This window comes from Sciurus carolinensis, chromosome 14, assembly GCF_902686445.1.
Source record: "Sciurus carolinensis chromosome 14, mSciCar1.2, whole genome shotgun sequence".
NCBI lineage: Eukaryota > Metazoa > Chordata > Mammalia > Rodentia > Sciuridae > Sciurus > Sciurus carolinensis.
In genome coordinates this window covers 30,948,597-30,971,895 of record NC_062226.1, presented here as the reverse complement: position 1 = coordinate 30,971,895, position 23,299 = coordinate 30,948,597, and the positions used below count along the sequence as shown (strand labels likewise).

Genomic DNA, 23,299 nt, shown 5'->3' with positions numbered 1-23,299 from the left:
ACTGCTCTGGGTTTGATTTTATGGTGTGTAAAAGGAAAACTTGGCTAATGACCTCTGAGAAAGGACTGAATTATTTAAGTAAATATAATTGTTTTTAGAAAAGTAATGACAGGCATATAGCAAAAAATAGTCAAATGCTATAGAGGGTACAAAATAAGTAAAAGTAACCTCTCCATTGCTATACTCCCAGGTCTTTCTCCTCAAGCCCCTTTGGACCAATTCTGTCTTTTTAGTCTAGATAGAATGTTTATGACTTTTTAAAAAAATTATTTACTCTAAGTACTATCTTTCATCTTTGTAATGTTCAAGACAAGGAATTAAATTTTCTACCCTCTTCTATATTTTAATTATAGATATGTGAATATTGATGATTTATATTATTTCCTTTATCACTTTGAAAAGACTTACAGCACTATTTCTTAACCCATTAGTTTTACATAATATTCCTATCTCCCTTTGCTTTCCTCAACTTCTTTGTGCCTGTATATATCCCACCTTCTGTCAGTTAAATTATTATTTATGTATTGTCCAAAGTTATGATGTACAAATTCTCTTTTGTAAGTATGATTTTCTTACATGCTTCTTCTATAGATTAATCCTGAGCATTGAAAGTCAACACATTCTAATTATGGGAATATTATTTACTGCAATACTAGGAAATGTGGTTGACATGCAGAGGGAAATGTAGTTCCATGTCACTGACCTGGACACTGGAAGAGCAATGTTCCAAACATCAAAGTCACATCTGTCACAAGTTACTGGAAATCATTCCGCATTTTAGTTGGCTTCATACTATGAATGGATTTAATTTTATAATATTCTCAAACTTGAAATTTAGACTGGTCGTTCTCAAACTTGACTGCACATTGCAATCACCAAGAGAGCTTTAAAAAATCTGATAACTTGAGGATTGCACTTCTAGAGTTTCTGATTTAATTGGGCTAAGGTGTAGCCTGAGCATCTACCATTTGACTCCAATGAGTAGCCAAACTGAGGACCCTGACCATTAATGCCAGGTACGTCTAGTAGAGTCAAAGACAATGAAATATACTGAGTCTGTCAACAACAGCAGAAAATCACACCCAATACCAACTGAAGAGTTATAGAACATTTTATTTCTTTCTTTTTGGATTGCTACTGTCTCCTTCATAATCTCCCAGTGATAAGGTTTTTCCATAAGATATGCTTCCCATTCAGCTTTTGAGGTATTTTACTTGGCAGTTGTTATTTAGATGGAGAATGGGTTTTCTATGAAGAATGTTCTTTTCTTGGGTGAATACTCTGGAGCATGGGGAACTAGAACTGTAAGGAAACTACTGTGCGAAAGTCATCAGATCTTTGATATTCATATTTATGTTTTAACAACTGATTTGGTTTCTCCCATGTCTGATATTTAGCATGTGTTGTGTTTCCAGCAGTTCCAATCTAATTTTGTTTAATTTCCAGGGTCGATTGAAAGACTGTTCCCTGTCAGCTTTCCTACCCAGACACCTAGAGGAGCTGAAGCCAGCTGGTGGGTGTCAGGACCTAGTAGGTATAGCAGGCGGTGAAGAGCGACTGGGTAGAAGCAGCACTAGAGGAGCCCGTGTGAACATACTGTCCTTTGGCTGCCTGGCAGTTAGCCTGAAAAACAAGTATGAGAGAGGACGCCAAATTAGAGGAAATGCAGCCCTTGACTTCACACTCATTGGAAACCAGCTACCCCTTCATTTGCATTTTTCTTTTTTTCTCTTTATAGTGCTACCGCTAAATATTGAGGCTGATGCCTCCCCTTCCTTCCATGTTATGTTCCTTTTGGACCTAGTTTTCTGATCATTTCCTTGGTAAGTTTAGGTTTGTGTCAGTTACTGGAAAAGTCTCTTCGTAGTACCAATCATACTGCAAGGACAGTACTGGAAATTAAAGTTGAGAAACTTTTCGATAGTATAGTGTACTATAACAAAAAGAAAGTGTTTACATCTTTTTCTGTGTTCTACCTATATTCATCCACAAGAATATGTAAGTTTGATATAGTTGTTAGCATAGTATCATCTGATTCCCTGTGTACATTCCAATTAAAGATAAATTTGGAATAATGAAACTTTTATAATAATAGTTGGTACCATTTCTTCTGTCAGTCACTGTTGCCATTGTCTGTTCTCTCCAGGACTCTCCAAGATTTGGATATCTTACATCATTTGTTCTCAGAGTCTTTCATGGACCATCAGCATCACTTAGGATCATGTTAGAAATGGACACTTTGGTTTCACTCCAGACCTACTGAGTTTGAAATTCAGTGGAGAGGGCTCCACAGCCAGCATTTTAGCAAGGCCTTCAGGCCATTAGGATGCATATTCAAGCTTGAGAACCACTGTCCTGGGTGATAAACTCAACTTCCCTTCCTCTCTGTGGATGGCTTTTCTCATCCATACTTTTCATGATTCCTCCATCCTGTGAGACCCACCTCCCCATCCCATCAGCCACATACCAGCATATCCATTCCCTGCCTACCATAACCATGGTATCTTTATGCTCCTCTTCAGTCCCAGAGATGGTTTTTCAATTTGGGGTGGGGGGTTTCCTTTCCTTTACGGTCTCCTCACCAAACTTCTGATTAACTTGATTTCTTACGCAGACTCCCTTATGGTTAGCAAGGAAATTAACCTGTCACTCCTCTCTCTCTACTAAACCTTTGGTCTTTTACCCTGCTTTTACTCTTCTTCTCATTCAAGTTTGTCTAAATCTCCCTGCAGGCCTTAGAACATCTTTAGGAAAAATTAGGAACTAAGCTAATGTACTACAAACTCACTCTCATTTCAGTTGCATGTGTAACTTACTTGACACTTGGCTATGTCTGGCTGTAATGTCTGGTCAATTTCCTAGCAGATTCGTTCAACAGCTTCTAAACTTCCCCACTGTCAGGAATGAAATCTCATTTCTTTCACATTTTCTGCAACTGCAATCATGATCAACTGCTACATCTCAACTCTACCAAGCTGATTCCAAACCTGTTCTCTTTCTTCCTTTTTATCTTTCCTTCTTTTTGTCTGAGATCAATGATACCATCCATATTTAATCCTTAGTATCATGCAATCCTTTATTCTTTAAGTCCTTTTACTCTTAGTTATTTCCATTTCCTAATGTTTATCTCTCCTCATACTCCTTTTGATTTACATTTTAAAAGGCCAACCTCTCCCCTATTTCACTAAATTCTAAACTGCCTGAGAGCAGTGGTTATGTCTGATTTGTTCACTCCAGTGAGTACTTGGCTCACAGAGGGTATTTTTAAAGTAATGGTTACTAGTTAACTAAAACCTTTATTTATTTATTCATTCATTCATTCATTCATTTGTTCATTATTATTTGGTCCTCATTTCTCCTGATCACTTTTCCTGGTCTTTTCTAGACAAATTTCTTGAAGAGGCACCTTTCTTCTTTTTCTCTCTACTAAAAATGTTGAGGGTCACTGATATGCTCCTAAATACCAATCTCAGTGCCTTTCCTCAGTCTTTGTTTTGAATCTCTCTGCAGTATATAGTTACTGACCCTTAAAACTCTTTTTATTTGTTCCCAGAATCCTTGTTTCGTCCTATTATATAACAGCTGATTTTCTTGGTGGCTTCTCTTGTTCATCTTCCCAAAATGAAAGGTGACTTGAATTTAGACTTTGGTGCTCTTATCTTCTTCCCTCTGAAGTGCCACTTTGAAACCAAAGACCTTCGATTTACTGTCATTAGTGCTACTACAAGCATGAATAATTCAGAACTCTTTCTAGCCACAATCTTCCTACTGAGCTCTCATACCACATTTTCAAATACCCATGAGGCACCACCTATAGAAACCTTCATTGCCTGAAGAAAATGTTGCTCCACCATTGCAAGAACATCAGGCCTCAAGTATCAACTTAATCAAGTAGATAAGAGGTAGAAGCATCTTACCAAGGCCCGCTTCATGAAAGCTTCCTGGGTTGCCTTCTTGTTTGCAGCCTTGCCGCCCCAGGCATCCAGTGCACTGGCCTGCAGGGCCCGTCCATAGGAGAAACTTAGTTTCCAGGGCTTTGGCAGTGGGCAAAGGTTGATAGCATTGAGATTAAGGGTAGCATCCTCTTCACTCATGCCACCAGACAAAAAGCAGATGCCTAGAAAGAAAGAAGCCACTCCACTGTATTAGACCCTCCTTATATACCCTACTCAAGGTACAAAACGTACTATCTTAATCTTTTCTCCACTTGATTTGCATGGGGCTGGGTCAAAGAAATCAGTTTGCCTTTGCTGAAACTAGTTGGCTAAGCAGAAAATGGATTTAATAAATAAAAGGGGGCAATGAAATATCGAGGAAATAAATAGATGTGAGCCATTGGACTGACTTGGCATCATAGAGTGGGAGGGGACGTGCTGGCTGCCTGTGAGACCGTGGAGGTCTCTTTCAAGGGTAGAAGCAGATGCCACAATAAGCTCAAATGCTTGTGGCATTCTTTCAAAGACTGAGGGATGAGACCTTGAGTTAGAGAAGAAAGAAGGCCTCACCAGGAACAGCTGCAGGAACAGTGCGGTGGAGAGCTGTGACAGTGGCCATAGCCACTTGCTCGGGTGTATATTTCTTGGTGCAAGCATGTCCAGCAGTCACCATGTTGGGCTTTAGCAGGGTGCCCTCTAGGTAAACATGATGGTCACTCAGGGCCTTGTAGACCGCAGCCAGGACCTGCAGGACAAGGGGACCACACAGGTGAAACTCGAAGTCAATTTTAGAGTCCTCTAACTGTAGTACTTCAACAGTACAAAGATGCAGAATGGAGGAACTCCATGCTTTGTTTGGCAAGAGCTTCTCAATCAGCCTCCAGCCCTATCTGGGCAATGCATTGTAAACTGTAGCCACTGAGCACAACCATGCTGCCTTTCCCCACCATCTCTACTTCAGTGGTTCCACTGTGTGAACTATGGCATGGCTTTACTTCCTAGGGTCCTTTCACTCATTTCTTCCCATTATGCCCTTGGTCAACGTCATCCCATAATAAGACTGCCTCAATATAGCTAGTTGAGAACATCTAAACTGGCCTCCCTTCTCTATTCCCATAAAAACTTAGTATAGACAGAAGTGCTTTCAAATATCATTTCAGTCCACATAACTTTGTAAAGGGAGAAATTAAGTTCAGGTGACATTATGTCTCCCACTTTCTCAGTGTATGAGAAAAATCACCCTAGAACTACTAAGACTAATTTATAAAGTCAAATGTGAGCAACATGCTTTCTAAAAGCTTTTTCTCATGTTGGTCTTATTTTAAAATTTCTTAGTGTACACATAATGGAAGTGAAATCCAAAAGAGATAATATGACTTGCCCAACCAAGTTCCCATAGTGAGAAAGGATTCTCCAACCCATCTTGGTATGCAAATCTTTTCTTCTTTCATATACCAAACAGTGAAGTGCTGATAAGTACCTCCTCACCTTCTCCATGTTACACAATGATTTTGAACTAAAGGCTATTTCAAATAAAACACGTTACATGCTAATAACAGCAGTTACTTAAAAACAAGATTTTACGCTGGAGTTGGATCTATATATTTAAGACCTACCTTCTCAGTTACATACTGGCAGTGTTCCAGGTCATGGTCTCCATCAGGAATTACCTCTGGCTCAACAATGGGTACCAGCCCATTCTAAAAAGGAAAATGGGGTGGGGAAGGGGGTGGTCAAAAATGAAGCTGTGGGCATTGTGATTGATCCCTTCCTTAGGAGCAGATTCAACAGATTCAATTGGTTTAAACAAAATCTATCATATACATGAGTTAAAGGAGGTAAAAAGAAACTGGAGTATCTAGTTAGCATTTGTGGCTTAGGTAAAAGAACTGTGAAGTTAAAGAAAAGGTTTTCAGGAATAGGATTAAAAAATAAATACAAACCCTTAATTTCTGTATCTTGTTCCAGAGATTATTCTAGTTACCTTAGAACGTAGCTGCCATCCTTTTAGGAAAGTTAAGTTTAAATTACTAAGAAAGGTGCCTCTGGTGTAAGTTAATTGAAGAATTCAAGCAGAGTTTACAGTTTTAATTGGGAATTTCCGGGTGTCTGCAACTTTAATAACCCCAACACAGTACTCACAGAAGTACATCAGAATTAACTTTGCCCTGGAAATACTTCAGCATGTGTTGGTTGGAAACTTGGGTGTCAAGCCACCATCCTCCATGAAACTATTTACACTGGGACTATATCTGAGCTATTGCCCTCTGGCTAGATAGCTAAGAGAGTCATATCTTGGACATTATGGATCAAAGACAAGCAAGTACCCTGGCCTCAAGAACCTTATTGTTTTTAAGATTTGGTTTATGGAGCTTTGGTAAAGGGCAGCAGTTGACAGCCCTGGCCTTTGAGCTCCTTACTTAGTGGGGCTTCTACCAGTTTATGGGACCAAATCTCTCCCTATTCACTTGGCTATAACAAATGTAGTAAAAAATGCCACCAGTATATAGTGAGGGAAGAGGAGGAACTACATGTGATTATAGTAAAATCGAAAAGAGAGGCTCTGAAGAAAGTTCTATTTTACTGTTTCTTAACCCAGGAAAGGCAGAGCACCTGCTGACAGATGCTGGCGTAGCGGGCCAGGGCATTGGCATTTTCTTGGATAGCAAGGCTGGAGGGGCACTGGTCAGCAATCCTTAGCACAGCACGCCACTTCCCAAAGTCAACACCATCTTTCTTGTACTGAGCACAGCGCTCTGAGAGACCATCAAGCCCTGCAAGTCACAAAAGACAGAATGGCTTCTTTGCACTCCTGTGTCTGATCTGTGTGTGGGACCACTGACAAAGTGAAGTTCTCTTTTGGCTTAGCCTTCAGACCACAGAGTTTGGGACTGACAACATCCAGGAAAATAGCTTTAATCACAATAATGGTCCACAAGACCTAGAACTAATGAATATGTTTTTAATGTACATACTGGACACTCCATAGTAGAACAGAGGTAACTAAGAGTTCATATTATTACTCACGTTACAGATGTGAAAACTGAGGTTCCAAGTGGTTAAGTCACTTTACCTTACAGTTTGAAAGACTGAAAGTAACAGCTGTAATTCAAAGTCTGCTTAACTAACCCAATGCTGAGGTTAAGAATTGTCTACTTGGCAGTAAAGTACCTTGCAAAATTATCTATGTAGCCTGGGATGGAACAAGGGTTCAAACCCAGGTGTGTCTGATCTCAAAACTTGGGGACTTTCCTTTCTACTGCTGCTGGATTTCTCTTAAAAGATAATAGTTCCATGTAGAATATCTCCTTTGTGCAACACACTGTGGTGACCACTTTGTGTACAATGTCTGATGTAATCCCCACAACTACTCTGCGAAGTAGATGCTGGTATCCCATATATAGGTAAGAAAACTGAAACTCAGAGCATTTCAATGACTGGTCCAAAATCACACAGATATTAAATGGAGGAACTGGTATCAAAATCCAGGTGTGAATGGCTCTAAAATGAGAGTAATATTCATATTTCATTTTCCCTTGCTTTCTTCTTTAATCACCTTCATTTCTAGCCTATATGAGGATGACTCAAATCAGGAGGTGGTAGCCTTACCTTGAATGGAGGTTTCTTTGTTAGTTCCTGCAAGGGGAGCACCTCCTTGGTCTAACTGTGGATACAAATAATTAACAAGTAATTAGCAGATGCTGAATGTCAGCAAAATATAAAGCAAACCTCCTGGTGCTATTCTTGTCTTTCACAAGCTAAGGAGCAAATTAGGAAGGTGTACAGCGGGAGTGGGGTTGGGAGACAGATCCAGTTCAGTCCACTGCAGAAGGAAAGTTACCTAGAAGGAACAGAGTGAGAATGTCAATCCTGACATTTATTGAGCCCCTTCACCTACTAGGCATGGTGTTTGGACTGGAGGTAAAGAATAAGGAAGCAGCCCCTACTCTACACATCAAAAGAGCAGATGCTAAATCCACAACTCATTAGACAGTCTGAGTATGGGCAAAGTATGTTACCTCATGTGGTTCAGTATTCTCAACTCATCTCTAAAATAAGGATAATAAATGAGTCTACTTCCAGAGGTCGCCCAGAGGATTAAATGAGTGCTTGGAATTATAAGCACCCAATGAATGAATATTAATTTTTACTGGAGAAATTCATGCAGTAATAGAAGACCTAGTTAGAAGACAGAACAATAGGTACTTTAACCTAAATAGCTGCCATTAATCAAATAGTTATGTGATAGGAACTGTTTAAAAAACTCATTTTATCCTTACAAGAACTTTATGAGGTAGGTACCAATACTCCCATTTTGAGAAATGAGGAAGTGGAGATGCAGAGAGATTAAGTGCCTTGTAGAAAAAGCAATTGAAAGACAAGGGAACCGGAAGAAAAGTCTAGGAGAGGATCTGGTTCTCCGTGGGAAGAAGATGACGATGGGAAGATGAGAAATGAGATGCTGAGAATGCCGGGTGTCGGCCCCGCCCTGCCCAGTGTGCTGGGAGCTTGTCTGGGAAGAGGCAGGAAGTATTCACCTTGATGCCCACCACGATGCCCTTCTCCTTGAGGATGTTTCTGAACAGCTTTCCCTGGCTGTCCTTCTGGTAGAGGGTCTCGTGGAAAAGGATCACTCCCCCGATGCTCTGGTTGATGGAATTGTCCACAGAAAAGAGGATTTCTCGGAACTGCCTGCGGTTCTCCTCTGTGTTTTCCACCTTGATCCTCTGCAGGCGGTTTCCCATGGTGCCTGATGGGGGTGGGCCAAAGGCAGCATAAGGAGCAAGCCAAGGCTTTCCTGTGGTCCCTCTCCACATTTAGTGATCCTTGCCAGGATGGAAAGCAAGACTCTCTTTTTAAATTCTGATCTTCAAATCTCCTCCCTGAAATTTTGTCTCCCAGGGGAAAGTTGCTAGTTAGCAGCTGTATGGACTGGGCATGTAGGAGTCAGGTTGGAATCTACCTTTGGGACCAGATAGATATGGAAGGCCCTTAATCCTCTCTAGCCCTCCCCTGATCTAGTGCTCAATCTCACTGAATGTATTTGCAGTGGAAGGAAAAAGGGGGAAGGCTCTTAATTTTAGCTTCTATCATTTTGGGCTAAGCTGTGCAAGGCTTCCACAGCTCTCCCCACTGCCACCCTGGGGTTCCCTTAGCCATGAGCCCTGGTCCACTACAGATACAGATTCTACCCTGCAGACTCCTAACTGGGCTGACTTTAAACTGACTTCTTACTAGCAGCAGACACCTGCTTATCTGATCTCCCCCTGATTACTGAGTTCTTGGTCTTGCTACAGGCTAGATTTAAATGACCCTAGCAAGGGCCTTAAGATGGGGGGTTGGAGTCTCTCTTGCCTTGATTTTTCAGAATCTACCTGCTGGAACTATAGGTTTCAAAAGACTTACGCTCACTGAATCTTCTGCTCCCTCTCATATGTACCTACACTCTTACTTCCTCAGAGAGAAAGAGAATGATTATAAAGTTGCTAAGTGTGGAAATAAGAGTATGCTGTCGCATGACACGACCATGTCTCACACTCACCTACAGATTCATCTGCAGCCAGGATGCCCTTTCCATTGGCAACGATGCGCTGGGCAATTTCAGAAAGTTCCTTCTTCTGTTCTGCAGTGAGGGCTGGAAATCGGTGGGCCATGGTGAAGACCTGGAAAAAGAGTGCAAGAGAGCTGTGCACAAAATGTGGGTGCTCAAATGGGTCTGCGACCAAGACGGCCAGCACAGATGAACTTTGCAGGCCCCTCTGAACTTTCTGGCTCATTTCCACAGCTGGATAAACAAATAAGATATGTTTTCTCCCCCTTTGCCTAAGTAGTTCCAAATAGTCATAATGGATGAAGGTAAGATGCCAAATACTCATGGCGATCCTAAATCAGATGCTTTCCAGGAGACCTGGAGGTCACTGATTCTGAGGCTGAACCAGCTAATCAGTGACTCACTAAACCCTGACAAATAGAGGGAACTTCAGCAATGGGCTAGCTCTCTGTTCTGTGGATTTCTGGTGCCATGGTAACCTTTAGACCAAGGTGCAATTTTTCCTTCCCAGTTTAATTATTTGCACAAAGGAGATGAAAATTACCAAAAAATAAAAATGTTTCCTTAATGAAGGGAAAGGGAAAAAATAGCATGATAACAATTAAAAATTACCATTTATTGCCAATCATTCTGCTAATTGGTTGACATATAATTTAGTCCTCACAATAATTCCAGAGAGCAGTTGGGCTCTTTCCCTTTTTTACTTAATAGACTAGAAAATAATGAGAAATAGAAAATAATAAAAGAGTTTTAATTATTTGTCTAAGGACCAATACTCAATAAGACACAAAGTTGGGAAAAGAGATGGTACTCCCACCTATTCAAGGAAAAGAGTGAGGATGGGGAAGGAAATTGGCCTCGGGATGGATCCTGATGTCCTTGACGACAGTCCCAGAGTACCTTAGGCTATGAATCATCACACCACAGACATTAGCAATTCATAAGGGTCTGCCACATTCATCAGCAATTTCGGGTTTGTAGATCAGACAGACCTGTGCTCAAAGACCAGTTATGTTCTACCATTCCTAGCTGGGACTTGGGCAAGTCAGTAACTTCTCTTAGTTTATTATGAATTAAATGGTGGTAATATCTACTCTGGTTGTCTTATTGCCAAGTGACTCCATGCAAACTACAAGTACCCTGCTCACCATAGTTGCTCAAAATGAATTTGTAGAATTGCATAATAAATATGAAGGTGCTTTATACAGCATTATAAAAGTGCAATGTGTTTCTATTTATCTCTTTTTAAACTTTTAAAAAAATAATCATCTAAATGACTTCCATGTTTCTATTTACTACAAGTTGTTTTCCCCATTCTGGGTTTGCTGACTCAACCAAATAACAGAGAAAAGTCAAGTCCAACTCATACTATTTGCAGGAAGTTAAACTTATGCAGAAGGATTAAAGGTCTGTACCACATCAGCACAAATGTTGCCTCTCTGTTAATCATAAAACAGGGTCACAGGCCAATGTTCACTGCCAGGAGACAGAAGGCTGGCCTGGAATGGATAATAAGAATCAATTATTATTGTGCCCCTAAGCCTCTGATCGCAGAGGTCTCATGCCAACTGTTTTTTAAAAGTGCAATGAGAAGTTGTTCACATTATGTTAAGTGAAAAAAGCAAGTTTCAGAGAAATATGCAATCATCACCCTATTTTTTTAATAAAAAAAGTATATTCACATACTATTTGTAGGTCTGTATATACAAACAGTAACATTCTCATGTTACCTTTGGGGAATGGGATAGGGTGGGGAGACCCTCATATTTCACTTTATACATCCTTAGTAATGTTTGATGTCTTGATGAGCAAGTATGTAAATACATGTATACACACACACACATATATATATGTACATATATATATACACGAATCTGGCTGAAGGTTGTGAACATTAACATGTATTAACACAGAGTAACTACAGAAGATCTTAGAGAAATATTTGCATCAATCCTACCACTTTAGAGATGAGGCCTGGAAACTGAGGCCCAGGGCCACTCTGTCTAACTGATGTCCCTTCTGAATTGTGATGTTCTAGGATCGCATGTCACAGTCTCCTGGCTTATGACTTAGAATCTGATTTCTAGTCCTTCTTCAGTCAAATCATCAATAGCATCCTACAGTGTGGTTCTTTCTATCTTCCTAAAGAGGTTCTATGAAATAGTCATTTATACAATATGGACATTTAACTCCCAGAGAATTATAAGACAGCAGAGAATCCATGTGCTTCTGTACAAGGCAGATGGGTTTCTAAGAGGATGAACACAGAGCAGGGCATGCCATTCATTGAAAGCTCATGATTGCTAAGCACTGTGTGCAGCACTCTCATGCACAGATGCATGAAGATGTGCACAGCTTTATTACCCACCCCAGTGCCAGAGAGACAAGTGCAGTGAGATGGTCTAGGGAAGCCCTGGCAGACCTGATCCCCAGTGCCTTTGAACACATGGTTCAGCCCAGAAAGAGACCTGAGTGTTGCTGTTTCCACTGAACTGTCATCTAAACCACAGGAACTCTCAGATTTCCAGCAACTACACCATTCCCTGCCCTAGCACCTCTGACCCTAACCTGGGTCCACAGATTTGCCTTGGCTAAAGTGGTAAATACCACAGCTGCAGAACTCAAGCCACTGCTGCATCCAAACTGGCAACTAGAGCCCCAGGTAACTGTTTAAAGAGAAGTTTGTGAAAAAGATAACATATTTTCATAACATGCCTGTTTTTCATAAAGTAGAGCAAATGTACTAAAATAAATCAGTCTTCACATTGTCTGATGCCAGAGAGAAATGTGACAGAAAGCACCAAGTGAGCAGAGGACTTGAACATCCATAATCGCAGAATGACCATGCCCGGTGAAGTTTCCAACCCTGTTGTTTCTTCATTTGAGCAGTGGGTGAAGGCAAAGAGCAAAACACTCCAAGGGCTCATTTTGGTCACAAAGAAACTTCAGTGCTAGTATGAGTACATGTGGGAAGAGAATGTAGAAAATGACATAAGGCAATACATATGTAAATAACTCACTGAAATAAGTAGTTATAATAAAAGGAAAGTAGAAGTGAACAGGAACCTCAAAACTGACTGGGCTCCAAAAAATTAGAAATGTTCCAGTAAATTTCCCAGACCACAGACTCATAAGTGCCTTGGACAGGTAATGAGGTAACTGGCAATCAATCTGGACCATTTGGCCACTTGAGGAAAAGTGCTAGGAGTCTGTGCTGAGAGAGTACACTGTGATTTCAGCACCTCTGCCAAGCTGCCGCCTGGCTTCTCCGGTAAACAAAGGCAAGCAGGACTTCCCCTCCAGACGCAGGGCTATCATTAAGCCCTGATTCACTGGTGCTGTCTGGATATTCAAAGGAAGCTCTTTTACTTACGGTTTGAGAGAGAAGAGCCCTCTGAGATATCAGAAGCTGTGGGTGAGGTCGCAGCTGCCTCGTAGGACGATCTTTGAAAGCACACAGTTTTTATAGACTTCTCATCAGTCTTTTTTTTTTTTTTTTTTTTTTAACTTTTGTCCTCCCCTTCCTACCTTGGCCCGGTAGGGAGGTGTTTATTCAATAACTCTGATTGGTTCATAATCAACCAATCCTTCTAATCATGCTCACACCCTCCTTAGACTCATAGAATGTTAAAGCTGCAAAGGCTGACTTTAGATCACATGACTGCTGATCAACACCTTACACTTTGCAGGTGAGGAAACTGAGGAATGGTGGACTCCAAGAGGCCCCCGAATCACACAGCTAGAGAATGACTGAGCTCTAGGGTCCATCAAGGGATCCTGGGAAGAAGTCTTATTAGTTTAGTTCCAGTACTTATTAAAAACATGACCATGATCAAGGTATGTATATATGTATTTATTTATTTTACTACTCTGAGCTTTAATTTCCTCCTCTGCAAAGTAGAATTTCTCCTTCACAGGAGCATTGAGTTTATAAAATACTTGTATACAGTAGGCATTCAAGAACCATTATTTCCAAATTAGACAAGCAGTGCTATATTTTCATTATTTATCTTCAATGCTTTGCTAGTGGCCAATTCCAATAACTTATTCTATAATTTATAATTATATTTGAATCATCTTTCACCGGAAGAAATAGATTCTGAATTTTGAATTCCCTATGTATAGATTTTGTTTTGATGGAAAATAAAATTCAAATATCTTCTTTTAAAAAATCATCTTTTTCCCATCCTACCTCGTCTACAAAAATTAAGTGGGGCTTCCTGATGGAGGATCACCAGAAGCTACCATCTTTTACGCCTTTTGTCATTTTCTTTCAACGTTTCTACTTTTGTCTTCAAAGTTGGTAAAAAACAGAAGTAAAGTCCAAGTGTTGGATCAAAGCCATCAGTTCTCCCAAATGCAGCCCTAAGTACCAGTTCATTCTACAAAAATTTTTCCTTGAGCATTAAACCAAAATTTATTTCTTGAGAAAGTAAGTGAAAATATCAAATGCTTTCTGAGGCAAATAAATGGGAGAAATCTGAAACATAATACAATGGCCATGATTATAGGAAAATATAAATTCTCTGGAACATGTTCTTTTGGAATAACTCATAAAATGGAAAACAAAAGAAAACATAACCAAAGTGGTTGATGGTGCAGAGCAAAATATGAACAGTAGAATCTATTTAGTGAAAAAGTGAAATATCAATAACATAAAGAGAAAAGAAGCAAGAGAATTAGGTTTTCCAAATACAGTAAGACTCTTTCTTAAAGTAGGAAGTGCTAGACATTGTCTCTGATTACTGAAGGAAACTGGACTGTCTGAAGAAACTGGGGTTCCTTTGGTGAGGGAAGTTTTGATCAAGGCTGTCCTGAGGATATCAGAGGATTAGACCAGGTGAAGTTCTCATCAGTCACCTTGACTTCATTTTCTGTTCCCCCCCCATCTCCACCTGGTGCTCATTCAAGAACAAGGCACTTGATTCTTGAGACCAAGGTGACCTCATCTGGAGACATATGGATTTTGTTAAAAAAGAATGCCACATCAATGTTCACAGTTGCTCAATTCACAATAGCCAGATTGTGGAACCAACCTAGATGCCTTTCAATTGATGAATGGATAAAGAAACTGTGGTATATATATACAATGGAATATTACGCAGTCATAATGAATAATAAAATTATGGCATTTGCAGGCGAATGGATGAAATTGGAGAATATCATGCTAAGTGAGATAAGCCAATCTCAAAAAACCAAAGGATGAAAGATCTTGCTGATAAACCAATGATGACACATAATGAGTGGTGGGAGGGGGAGCAAGAATGGAGGAAGGAGGGACTGCGTAGAGGGAAAAGAGGGGTGGGAGGGGTTGGGGGAAGGAAAAAATAACAGAATGAATCAAACACCATTACCCTATGTAAATGTATGATTACACAAATGGTATGCCTCTACTTCATGTACAAACAGAGAAACAAGTTGTATCTCATTTGTTTACAATAAAAATAAATTAAAAAAAAAGAATGGAGGAAGAAGAGGCAGATGGTGATGAAGATTGGAGAGTGAGTGACTTTGGAGGCCAAAACTGGGGTGGTCAGAACTGTGACTAAAAGATTCAACCTGCCAAAAGATGCAGCTATTTTTATTTTTGGTGCTGGGGATTGAACCCAGAGTCTTGTGCATGGGAGGTGAGCACTCTACCAACTGAGCTATAGCCCCAGCCCCTAGGTACACCTATTCTTGTTACAATAATGACAATCACCATAGCTTTCTTTTCTCTTTTAAGGCTCTGTGGTGCACCTGGTTCCTTTTCTACATGATCTTCAGTCTCGGTTCCTCTCTGAGGAAAGGCTTGTTACTCCTATTTTATGCACAGAAATAATTCTGGTTCAAAGAAGGTAAATAACTTGTCTGGAGTCACAGAACAGTTATGAGCCGACTATGTCTTGCTCCAAGTCATTGGTCTAAAGCAGACCTGTTTACGTTTTAGTGAACACAGACAGTATAGATCGGCTTTTCCCTGTCTCTCTCTCAGCAGTTTATAACCTTGGACATTCAACCTGCATTAATCAGAGAGGAATGACTTGCGTCGGCAGACCTAGGTGTTCCTGGTCATGCTGGGCGTAGTTTCACGTGAACAGCAGACTGGCCAGGCACGTCAGAGGAGCAGGAGGACACCTGGCCCTGAGCAGTACCAACCTGCCTGCTGCTGCTCCTCTGGCATCAGCATTTGCCCACCTCCAGGGCTTGATGTGCTGCTGAAACTCAAAGTTCAGGAAAGCCAAGCTAAGGGTTTACTGGACCTTAGAGAAACAAGGACCCCAAGCAGAACAGATTATTTATTTTGGTTTTTTTTTTTTGGTTGAAGATGTTATTTTAAAAAACCTTCTAACCCTGTGAAGTGTTCAAAATTGAAATACCATGGGACTTGGAGTCTGTGAAACATGGGGGAATTTCCCAATCTTTTCTCTCTTTTTTAACTACACTGGGAGTTGAACCCAGGGCCTCCTGCATGATAGGTAAGTGTTCTACCATTGAGCTACATCCCCAGCCAAGTCCTCACCTTTTTGGTCCACTGTTTCACCATCTGTTAAATGGGTTAGTAATGCCTCCATCAGAAATGAATTGTGAAGCATGAACATTAGTGGTCTAACATAGGGTGAATTTTCATGAAACAGGTAAATATGAACACACCTCTGATTCAGAGATCTCCAATTATTGATTATTTTAAGAGGCAGTACACTGATGTCATTCATAATCATTACTGTCAATACCTCCCACAACTGCCAAATTAGTCTCCACTCTCTACCCCATTCCCCATTCTAAGTACTTCCAGTTTGAATGTGATACAGAAATCAATCATCAGGCCATAGAGTTGAATGTATTCAGGCACACAGTACAAGGTGTGAGATGAGAGACAAACTTGTTTATGTAAGTAAATTTTATGTATCATAGAGTTATATTCACTATAGGATTAATGATATTATGAGAAAGAACTTTCATAAAAAGAAGCCCACACCTACACAATGCAACTTGAAGAATCATGGCTGGAATTTTAAAATATCTCCCCCAATCTGTGATATAGATATTTTCTTGTTGAATTGCACTCTGATTCGGTGGTTGGGATGGTTTCATAACTCTGAAATCAGCAGTCATGATTTTGATTATGGAGATAGGGCTAGTGTTATCTCAGCATAGTTGACAAAATCTTTACTGAACTTCTATGTGTAGTGTTTTGGTAGTTGTGGAGACTTTTGTAGAGGATATATTTTGTGAAGAATATAAAATGAGTAAAAGTGACTGAAACATCAGGTCCTGAAAGATAGCGTCGAGGTCAGGAATTAAATCACACCAAACCAATGAGTATGAAAAGTAGTAAAAGGTGGTCGTGGTGGTGGCTGTGGTTGTTCTTGTTACTGCAGTGTTCGTGGATGACTCTGAAGTAACACAAAAGAAAAGACCTAACAAAAGTCTACCTATTTCAGATTTTTACACAGCCAATGCATGCTTCATACCAGTTGCTTCAACTCACCTACAAGACGCCAGAGAGAAGGGCCAGCGATGCTTCACCACTGTCTGCTCAACTTCCAGTCCCATGTCTGGATTACAGTAAGTTACCAGTCAATTTTTGTTGAATAAATGAATTAATTAATATATTAATGCATTAATATAAATCTCAAAAAAGTCCAGATTAACTGGCTTATAATTAGTATCCCTGTAATCTTTGTAATTATTGACAAGTAGAATATAACCTTTGCTTTCTTCTAAAAACGTCCTAGGGTTCAAAAACTTTTCTGTCATTATTCATTTGGAATTTCATGGGAATCCAAGTTGCATCTCCCCTGCAATGTTACACAAGAACCATAGTTCTCCACTCCTCAAAAATATTGTGCTAAAATACACATAAGATAAAATGTACCATCTTAATCACTTTTAAGTGTCCAGTTCAGTATCATTGAGTACATGTACTTTGTTTTATCATCAATCTCCAGAACCTGTGCAAAACTGAAGCTCTCTACCCATTAAACAACTCTCCATTCCACTCTGCACAGATATTCTGGAAACCACCATTCTATATTCTGATTCTATGAGTCTGGCTACTCTAGGTACTTCATAAAATCACAGTTGTGTGTTTGCAACCAGCTTATTTCACTTAGTATAATGTCCTCGAGTTTCGTGCATGTTGTAGCATATGTCAGAATTCTTCCTTTTAAAGATTGAATAATATTCCCTATTGTATGTGTGCCACATTTTGTCCATCCATTCAACAGTCAGTGGACCCTTGGGCTGCTTCCATCTTTTGGCTATTGTGAATAATGATATCATGAACATGAATGTAGAAATTTCTTTTAAAACCCTGCTTTCAATTATTTTACTAGTGTATCAGCCTCATTAAACTAGAGCCACATACTACACAATTCACTCATTTTTAAAGGCTCAGAATTGGAGTGTATCATCTTAAGACACCATAATGAAGCTCAGGGCAACGTGGGAATGGAAGAGTCAGTACATTTCTTCATGTCAAATTTTCAAACACTCTTCATTGCTAGAAAATCTGAACTCTATGCATTCTATGACTAGAGTGACTGTGTAAATTCATTATTCAATGTAAGTGAATGTGAGAGTATTCATATTCTCGGAATTAGAAATATCACCTCCTTTGATACTGGAGAGTAAAACTGAAGCTTGAAATGGAGAAAGAACTTTGACGAAACGGGACCACATCTACACAATGCAACTGGAAGGATCATGACTGGAACCTAAAATTATCTTTTTCAATCTGTGATTTGTGTGTTTCCTTGTTTACTATAACCTGCTTTGGTGTTTGGAATGTTTTCAAGACTCTGAAATCAGGAGTCATTATTCATCAAAAATTCATTCATCAAGAATTTGAGGTTTTCCTTAACTGAGGAAATGAGTAGATGAAGTTAGGATGCTGTGGAAGCAGGGTCATTAGGAAACAATTTTAGAATTACTGAGGGACCAGTATTTATGTGACGGGAAATAGTTACACTGTGGTCCTCAGAGGCCACCAATCCCCATGTTCCCACGTCCCCTCACATTGGGTTATTTACCATCTCCTCAGTGTTTTCTCTTTGCCTTTTGCTCAATCATCTCAAAGTCCAATTTTCCCCTCACTATCTAATCTGGTTGTTGGTTACTTATGTCATTTATAACCCCCAGTCTAATATTTCTTTCACTGTTCCTTATCTCTGTGGTAAAACTGTTGGCCTTTAGGTGGAAAAGCATTGTGTGCAAGAGGAAAAATCTCCAGATGAGGAAACATGAGGTCTGGGTGCTGGATCCAGCCACAGACCTGGAGGAAGCCCCTCCTCCCAACTCCCTTCTGTGCTATGTACAGTGGGCCCAGCTCTCCTGTTGCTGCATTGCTCAAATGATAGCATCTGAACCAGTGTTCTGAAATCTAAGAATCCCTACATTATTATAAAGACACTTCATGTTACTTCACAGAAACAGACATTCCACTGCTCCTGCGGCATGTATGGCAGACACACACACACACACACAGAGTTTCAGAATCCAGAAACAAGATTCTGGTCCTAACTCTACCCTTCATAACTAGATGGCATTGCTCACGAGGGGGCATTGCCATTTGTTGAGCACCTCCTCCTTGCAGGGCACTTCCCAAACAATGCACCACTAATCCCCATTCATCAGCAGCCTAGGCATTGTTTTGGAGAGGAGGGCAATGATCTGATATCTTGCCCAAAGTCATGCCATTAGTAAGCAGGGCAGGGACTGAAATACAGGTCTATGAGTATAAGGTTCTCCACAAACTTTGAGCTTCTTATCTATGTGAAGGAAGGGTTTCTTCAGGCTGTGATAGTCTATTTTTTACCCGAAAATGGCGTGTTTTTGAAACATAGTTGTCCTGGAACAAAGGAAATATTTTATGATAAAGCCATAAGAAACTTCAACTGTAAAATATTTTCTTTTAGAAAAATTGGATTATATACTGACTCTTACCTAGAGATCTTCAAAATGTTGGCATGCATGGAAGGCAGGAAGGTTCTAGCCCCCTGCCTCATTTCCCCTTATTTTTCAGGTTTGCTTCATCCCACTTCAGCACTCTTCAGGAATGAAGAGGGCCAACTGGAACTGATCCGGAACTGGTAAATTGGGTAAAGGCTCAGACTGCCCAGGGGCCAGTAGCTTAAGCAGATGGTAGACCAGTCAACTGGCAGTGGCCACCTTGGTGCCACCTTCTCTCCCATCAAATAAAGAACAGGGCTGCTCAACCTCCCCGGAATTAACTCAGTCATCTACAAATTCATCTCTTTCTTGACGGTCCGCCCATACATTTTCTTGGTGAGTCAGTTATAACAGTCATTAAGAATTTGAACTTGAAGGTCAGATAGAACTTGTTTCAAATTCTAATTCTGAGCCTTCTTGCTATGATACTTTGGGAAAATTCTGTACTTTTTTCTGAGCCTGATTAGTAAAAGGATGATAGTAAAAGTTACCTCACATCATTGTTAGAGGATTGGGTTGAATAATGAATCAGGGTTAAGCATAATGTTGGCCAGAGGTAAGGACTGTGAAAATAACAGGTGTCGCCCATTGTCCTCGTTCTCTCTCCACATTCTCCAAGTTCCCTTCTCCTTCTTTGTCACCAAAGAGGAGTCATTTAAAAGTACCACATTATCTCCTGTATCCTTCATCCAGAATCTTCCCATCTCACTTCTACCTACAAGATATTTCTCCCTCTAACATATAGAAAAATAAAGCTGAATCCGGAGTCCATCCCAACGTTGTATACACACACAACCATGAAGAGGTATCCCCTCTTGAAGGCTATACAATTTATACACAGAAGGCCAGAGACCGGTGGAAGCAGGTCTGCGAAGAATAAAGACAATGGCAGTTTTGCTTATGGAAATATATTAAAGGGGAATGAGGGAAGGAATGCCGAGATAAGGCCATGTACCCATGCCTCTGAGTCAGGAGCAGATTGAGTGGCAGGGAGGGCCAGCCTGCCAGGCAGGCCGACAGGTTCCCCTCACTAGCCCCCGTGTCACATCGTTCAAGGTGCGTGGCAGGACTGCGTGGAGACAGCATGTCCTCTGTGGCACACCAACCCCCAGGCAGGGTAACACCTGCCTTGGGCTGCCACATGGTGGTGTAAGTAAGAGTCTGGAACAAGTTATCTCCCTGGCCGGGAGCCCAGGGTGCTTTGCTTCCAACTACTGACCTCCCAGCAGGAGGCTGCATGCAGAATGCTCATGATCAAGTGGCAGAAGACCTGGCGGGGAAGGTGGGGTGCGGAAAGGAGGGAGGAGTTATTCTCTTTTAATCTGTTGCCTGCCCTGGTCCTGCCCTCTTCTGCTACTCTCTTTTGCCGCTCTTCTTTGAGTCAGTTACCAAGGGAGAATAGAGTTCCTTTGATTCCAGGGAGGAATGTAAAAGCTGTCACTTTTAAAAGTGGGAAGAGGGCTGTAATCCCAGGCACTCGGGAGTCTGAGGCGGGGGCGGGGATCAAAAGTTTGAGATCAGCTTCCGCAACTTGTCTCAAAACAACAACAGCAGCAACAACAACAATCCAACAACAACAACAACAACAAAATATGTAGCTCGGTATTCAGTGGTAGCTCAGTGGGGAAGCACCCCACTGAGGGATATGGATATCCAGTGCTGACTTAAAAAAAAAAAAAAATAGCAGGAGGTGGGAGATAAAAAGGCAATCGGTTCTTGAAGGATAATTCTATTTTGGAAACTTCTCTTATTAGAGCTTTCACTGTGTGAAAGCAAATTTGCCAGTCATTTTTCAGTGTCCTCTCCCCTCCTCCAACTCTCTTTCTCAGAGGCTTCTTCCTCAAGATGCCCATTTCCCCTTGTCCTCCCTGAGGGAAGCTGTGAGGGAGGTTACCTGCAAGAGCCCTGGTCCCATTGACACAGGTCTGGCAGAGAAGAGAATGCATGATCACAAATAAGTACATATTTCAGAGCTAGCTGGACTCTCCTTGCCCTTTTAGATCCAGATAAGATTGGTTTGAACCTCCATCCTGGGACCTACAGAAAGTCCAGTACCTTCCCCCAGTTTGGGGAAAACTTCCAGTGGCGGGTGTTATGTTATTGAGATCACTCTGGCTCAGAGCTTCTCATTTCACCCAATCAGTTGAGTCAAATTCATGGGTCATCACCCAGCTCCAGCACACCTACCCTGTCCTTGCCATAATGGGAACCTCAATCGCCTCATTTGATTTCTAATAAAAAAGCAAGAAAAAATATGCAATTTCATTTGCACAAAGCCTTTGTGTGGACATAAATGTTTTCAGAGAGGAGAAAGTATTACAGGGTGGCAATAAAGTAATTTAAAACTGATCATTAGTCATCTACATCCCTAGTCCTTTGTTCTGTCTACTGATGCAAATTCGACTTCTCTTCTCTTCCCTCGCATCTCTCCTCCTCCCCTCTTCCCTTGCAGATTTCCTTTATAGATCTGAATTGCTTTTTCTCTACTAGGAGGGACATCCCAGCTCCTCTCAACCTTGAATCTCCAATCACAGCAACTTACATCAGGCAGGGCCATTGACTCTGCTAGCAACAAGACACTCACAGAAGCCTTGAGATTTCCTTTCACACATCCCACCAGCCTTAAAAGGCACCTCTGGTGTTACAGCACAATTTTGGTTTTTCTTTTAAGCATATCCCAAGGTTGTATGGGGAGGACCACAGGAGATGCAGGGAGAGCTCTGAAAGTTTGTGAGTTCAGAGGAAAGGTGGTCTCAGAGACCGTTAGGAAGAACCAAAGTGAGGAATCTGTGGACAGAGTTAGGAGTGTGCTGTTTCCTGCTCTGAAATAGAACTTGCAGGTGTGTGTGTGGCTGGGGCTGGGCGGGGGTGGGGATGGAGGATGGAGGTGGATGCAGAACTGTGGTGAGGAGAAGTCTTTTTCCTCCTTAGCCATTTTGCTCTGTGACTGGGGTTGAAACAGAACCAAGAAACACCAGAGAAGAATTAACAATGGACAGGCATTCCTTTATACCCAGACGATGTAATTTCATTTTCTTGAGTTAGACACGACCAGAAGTTAAAGGTAACTTGCAGGGGCAGTGAAAATGTGGGGCTCTGGTTCCAAAAGGAGAAAGGTAGTAAAATTACCTGGGTTCAGTGGCACTCGCCTTATCATAGTGACCTGGGAGGCTGAGGAGAGAGGATCACAAGTTTGAAGCCAGCCTCAGCAACTCAAGGAAACCGTGTCTCCTAATAAAAAATAAAAAGGAATGGGGTTGTGACTCGGTGGTAGAGATCCCCTGGATTCAATCCCCAGTACCTCAAAGAAAAAATAGTAAAATATAAAGTTTTTTTTTTCTTCCACGGTCTCTCTTTTGATTTCTCATGGTACTTTGATGTTTAATGTTAAGAAAGCTTAAAATTTGAATCATCAGTATGAATTTTTGCCACTCATCTTTACATCGCGTTATGCCAATTTTGAATACAAATACAGGAACATTTAACCTGTGTGTGGGATCACAAAAACGACTCATTTTATGTTTTGTAGTTCCCACATGCATATGTATTTCATTCTTACCAGGCACATAGAAACACTGCACAAAACTCAACAGCTTTATTTTACTTCTTGATAACATGTGTTCTCTCATGCGCTCTGTCTTCCACTTAGTAAAGTCCAAAGAGGAACAGGAAGTGCAGGCTGCTTTATCTTTCCCTTTCCCCCCCAATGTCATCCTTTTCAAGTTAGGTGGCTAATACAAGAAAGTGACACAAAGAAGAAAAGACGTGAAGCGTCCCTGTGGTGCTGATGGTTGTTCATGTTCTTATCACAGCATGGCTTTCTTTCTGGAACAGAAGCAAGCTCTGGTTTGAATGGAAAGCTTGGCCTTTGCAGACGGTA

At 40.9% G+C, this 23,299-nt stretch overlaps 1 protein-coding gene and 1 long non-coding RNA gene across 2 annotated transcripts; one reads left to right on the top strand and one right to left on the bottom strand.

The window, feature by feature from the left end:
- Positions 1 to 1,093: 1,093 nt before the first annotated feature.
- On the bottom strand, positions 1,094 to 12,998 carry Aldob (aldolase, fructose-bisphosphate B). The gene is made up of 9 exons (XM_047525383.1): positions 12,860 to 12,998; positions 9,478 to 9,598; positions 8,474 to 8,685; positions 7,545 to 7,599; positions 6,549 to 6,709; positions 5,552 to 5,635; positions 4,506 to 4,680; positions 3,918 to 4,117; positions 1,094 to 1,623 (listed from the first exon to the last, which is right to left on the bottom strand). The coding sequence occupies exons 2-9, from the start codon at positions 9,587 to 9,589 to the stop codon at positions 1,528 to 1,530; spliced, it is 1,095 nt and encodes a 364-aa protein (XP_047381339.1). The 5' UTR covers positions 9,590 to 9,598; positions 12,860 to 12,998; the 3' UTR covers positions 1,094 to 1,527.
- Positions 12,999 to 13,128: 130 nt separating this feature from the next.
- On the top strand, positions 13,129 to 21,735 carry LOC124964597 (uncharacterized). Its single transcript, XR_007105001.1, has 4 exons — positions 13,129 to 13,323; positions 15,212 to 15,323; positions 16,911 to 17,034; positions 19,493 to 21,735. It is a non-coding gene; the product is annotated as an uncharacterized LOC124964597 (long non-coding RNA).
- The last annotated feature ends 1,564 nt before the right edge of the window (positions 21,736 to 23,299 follow it).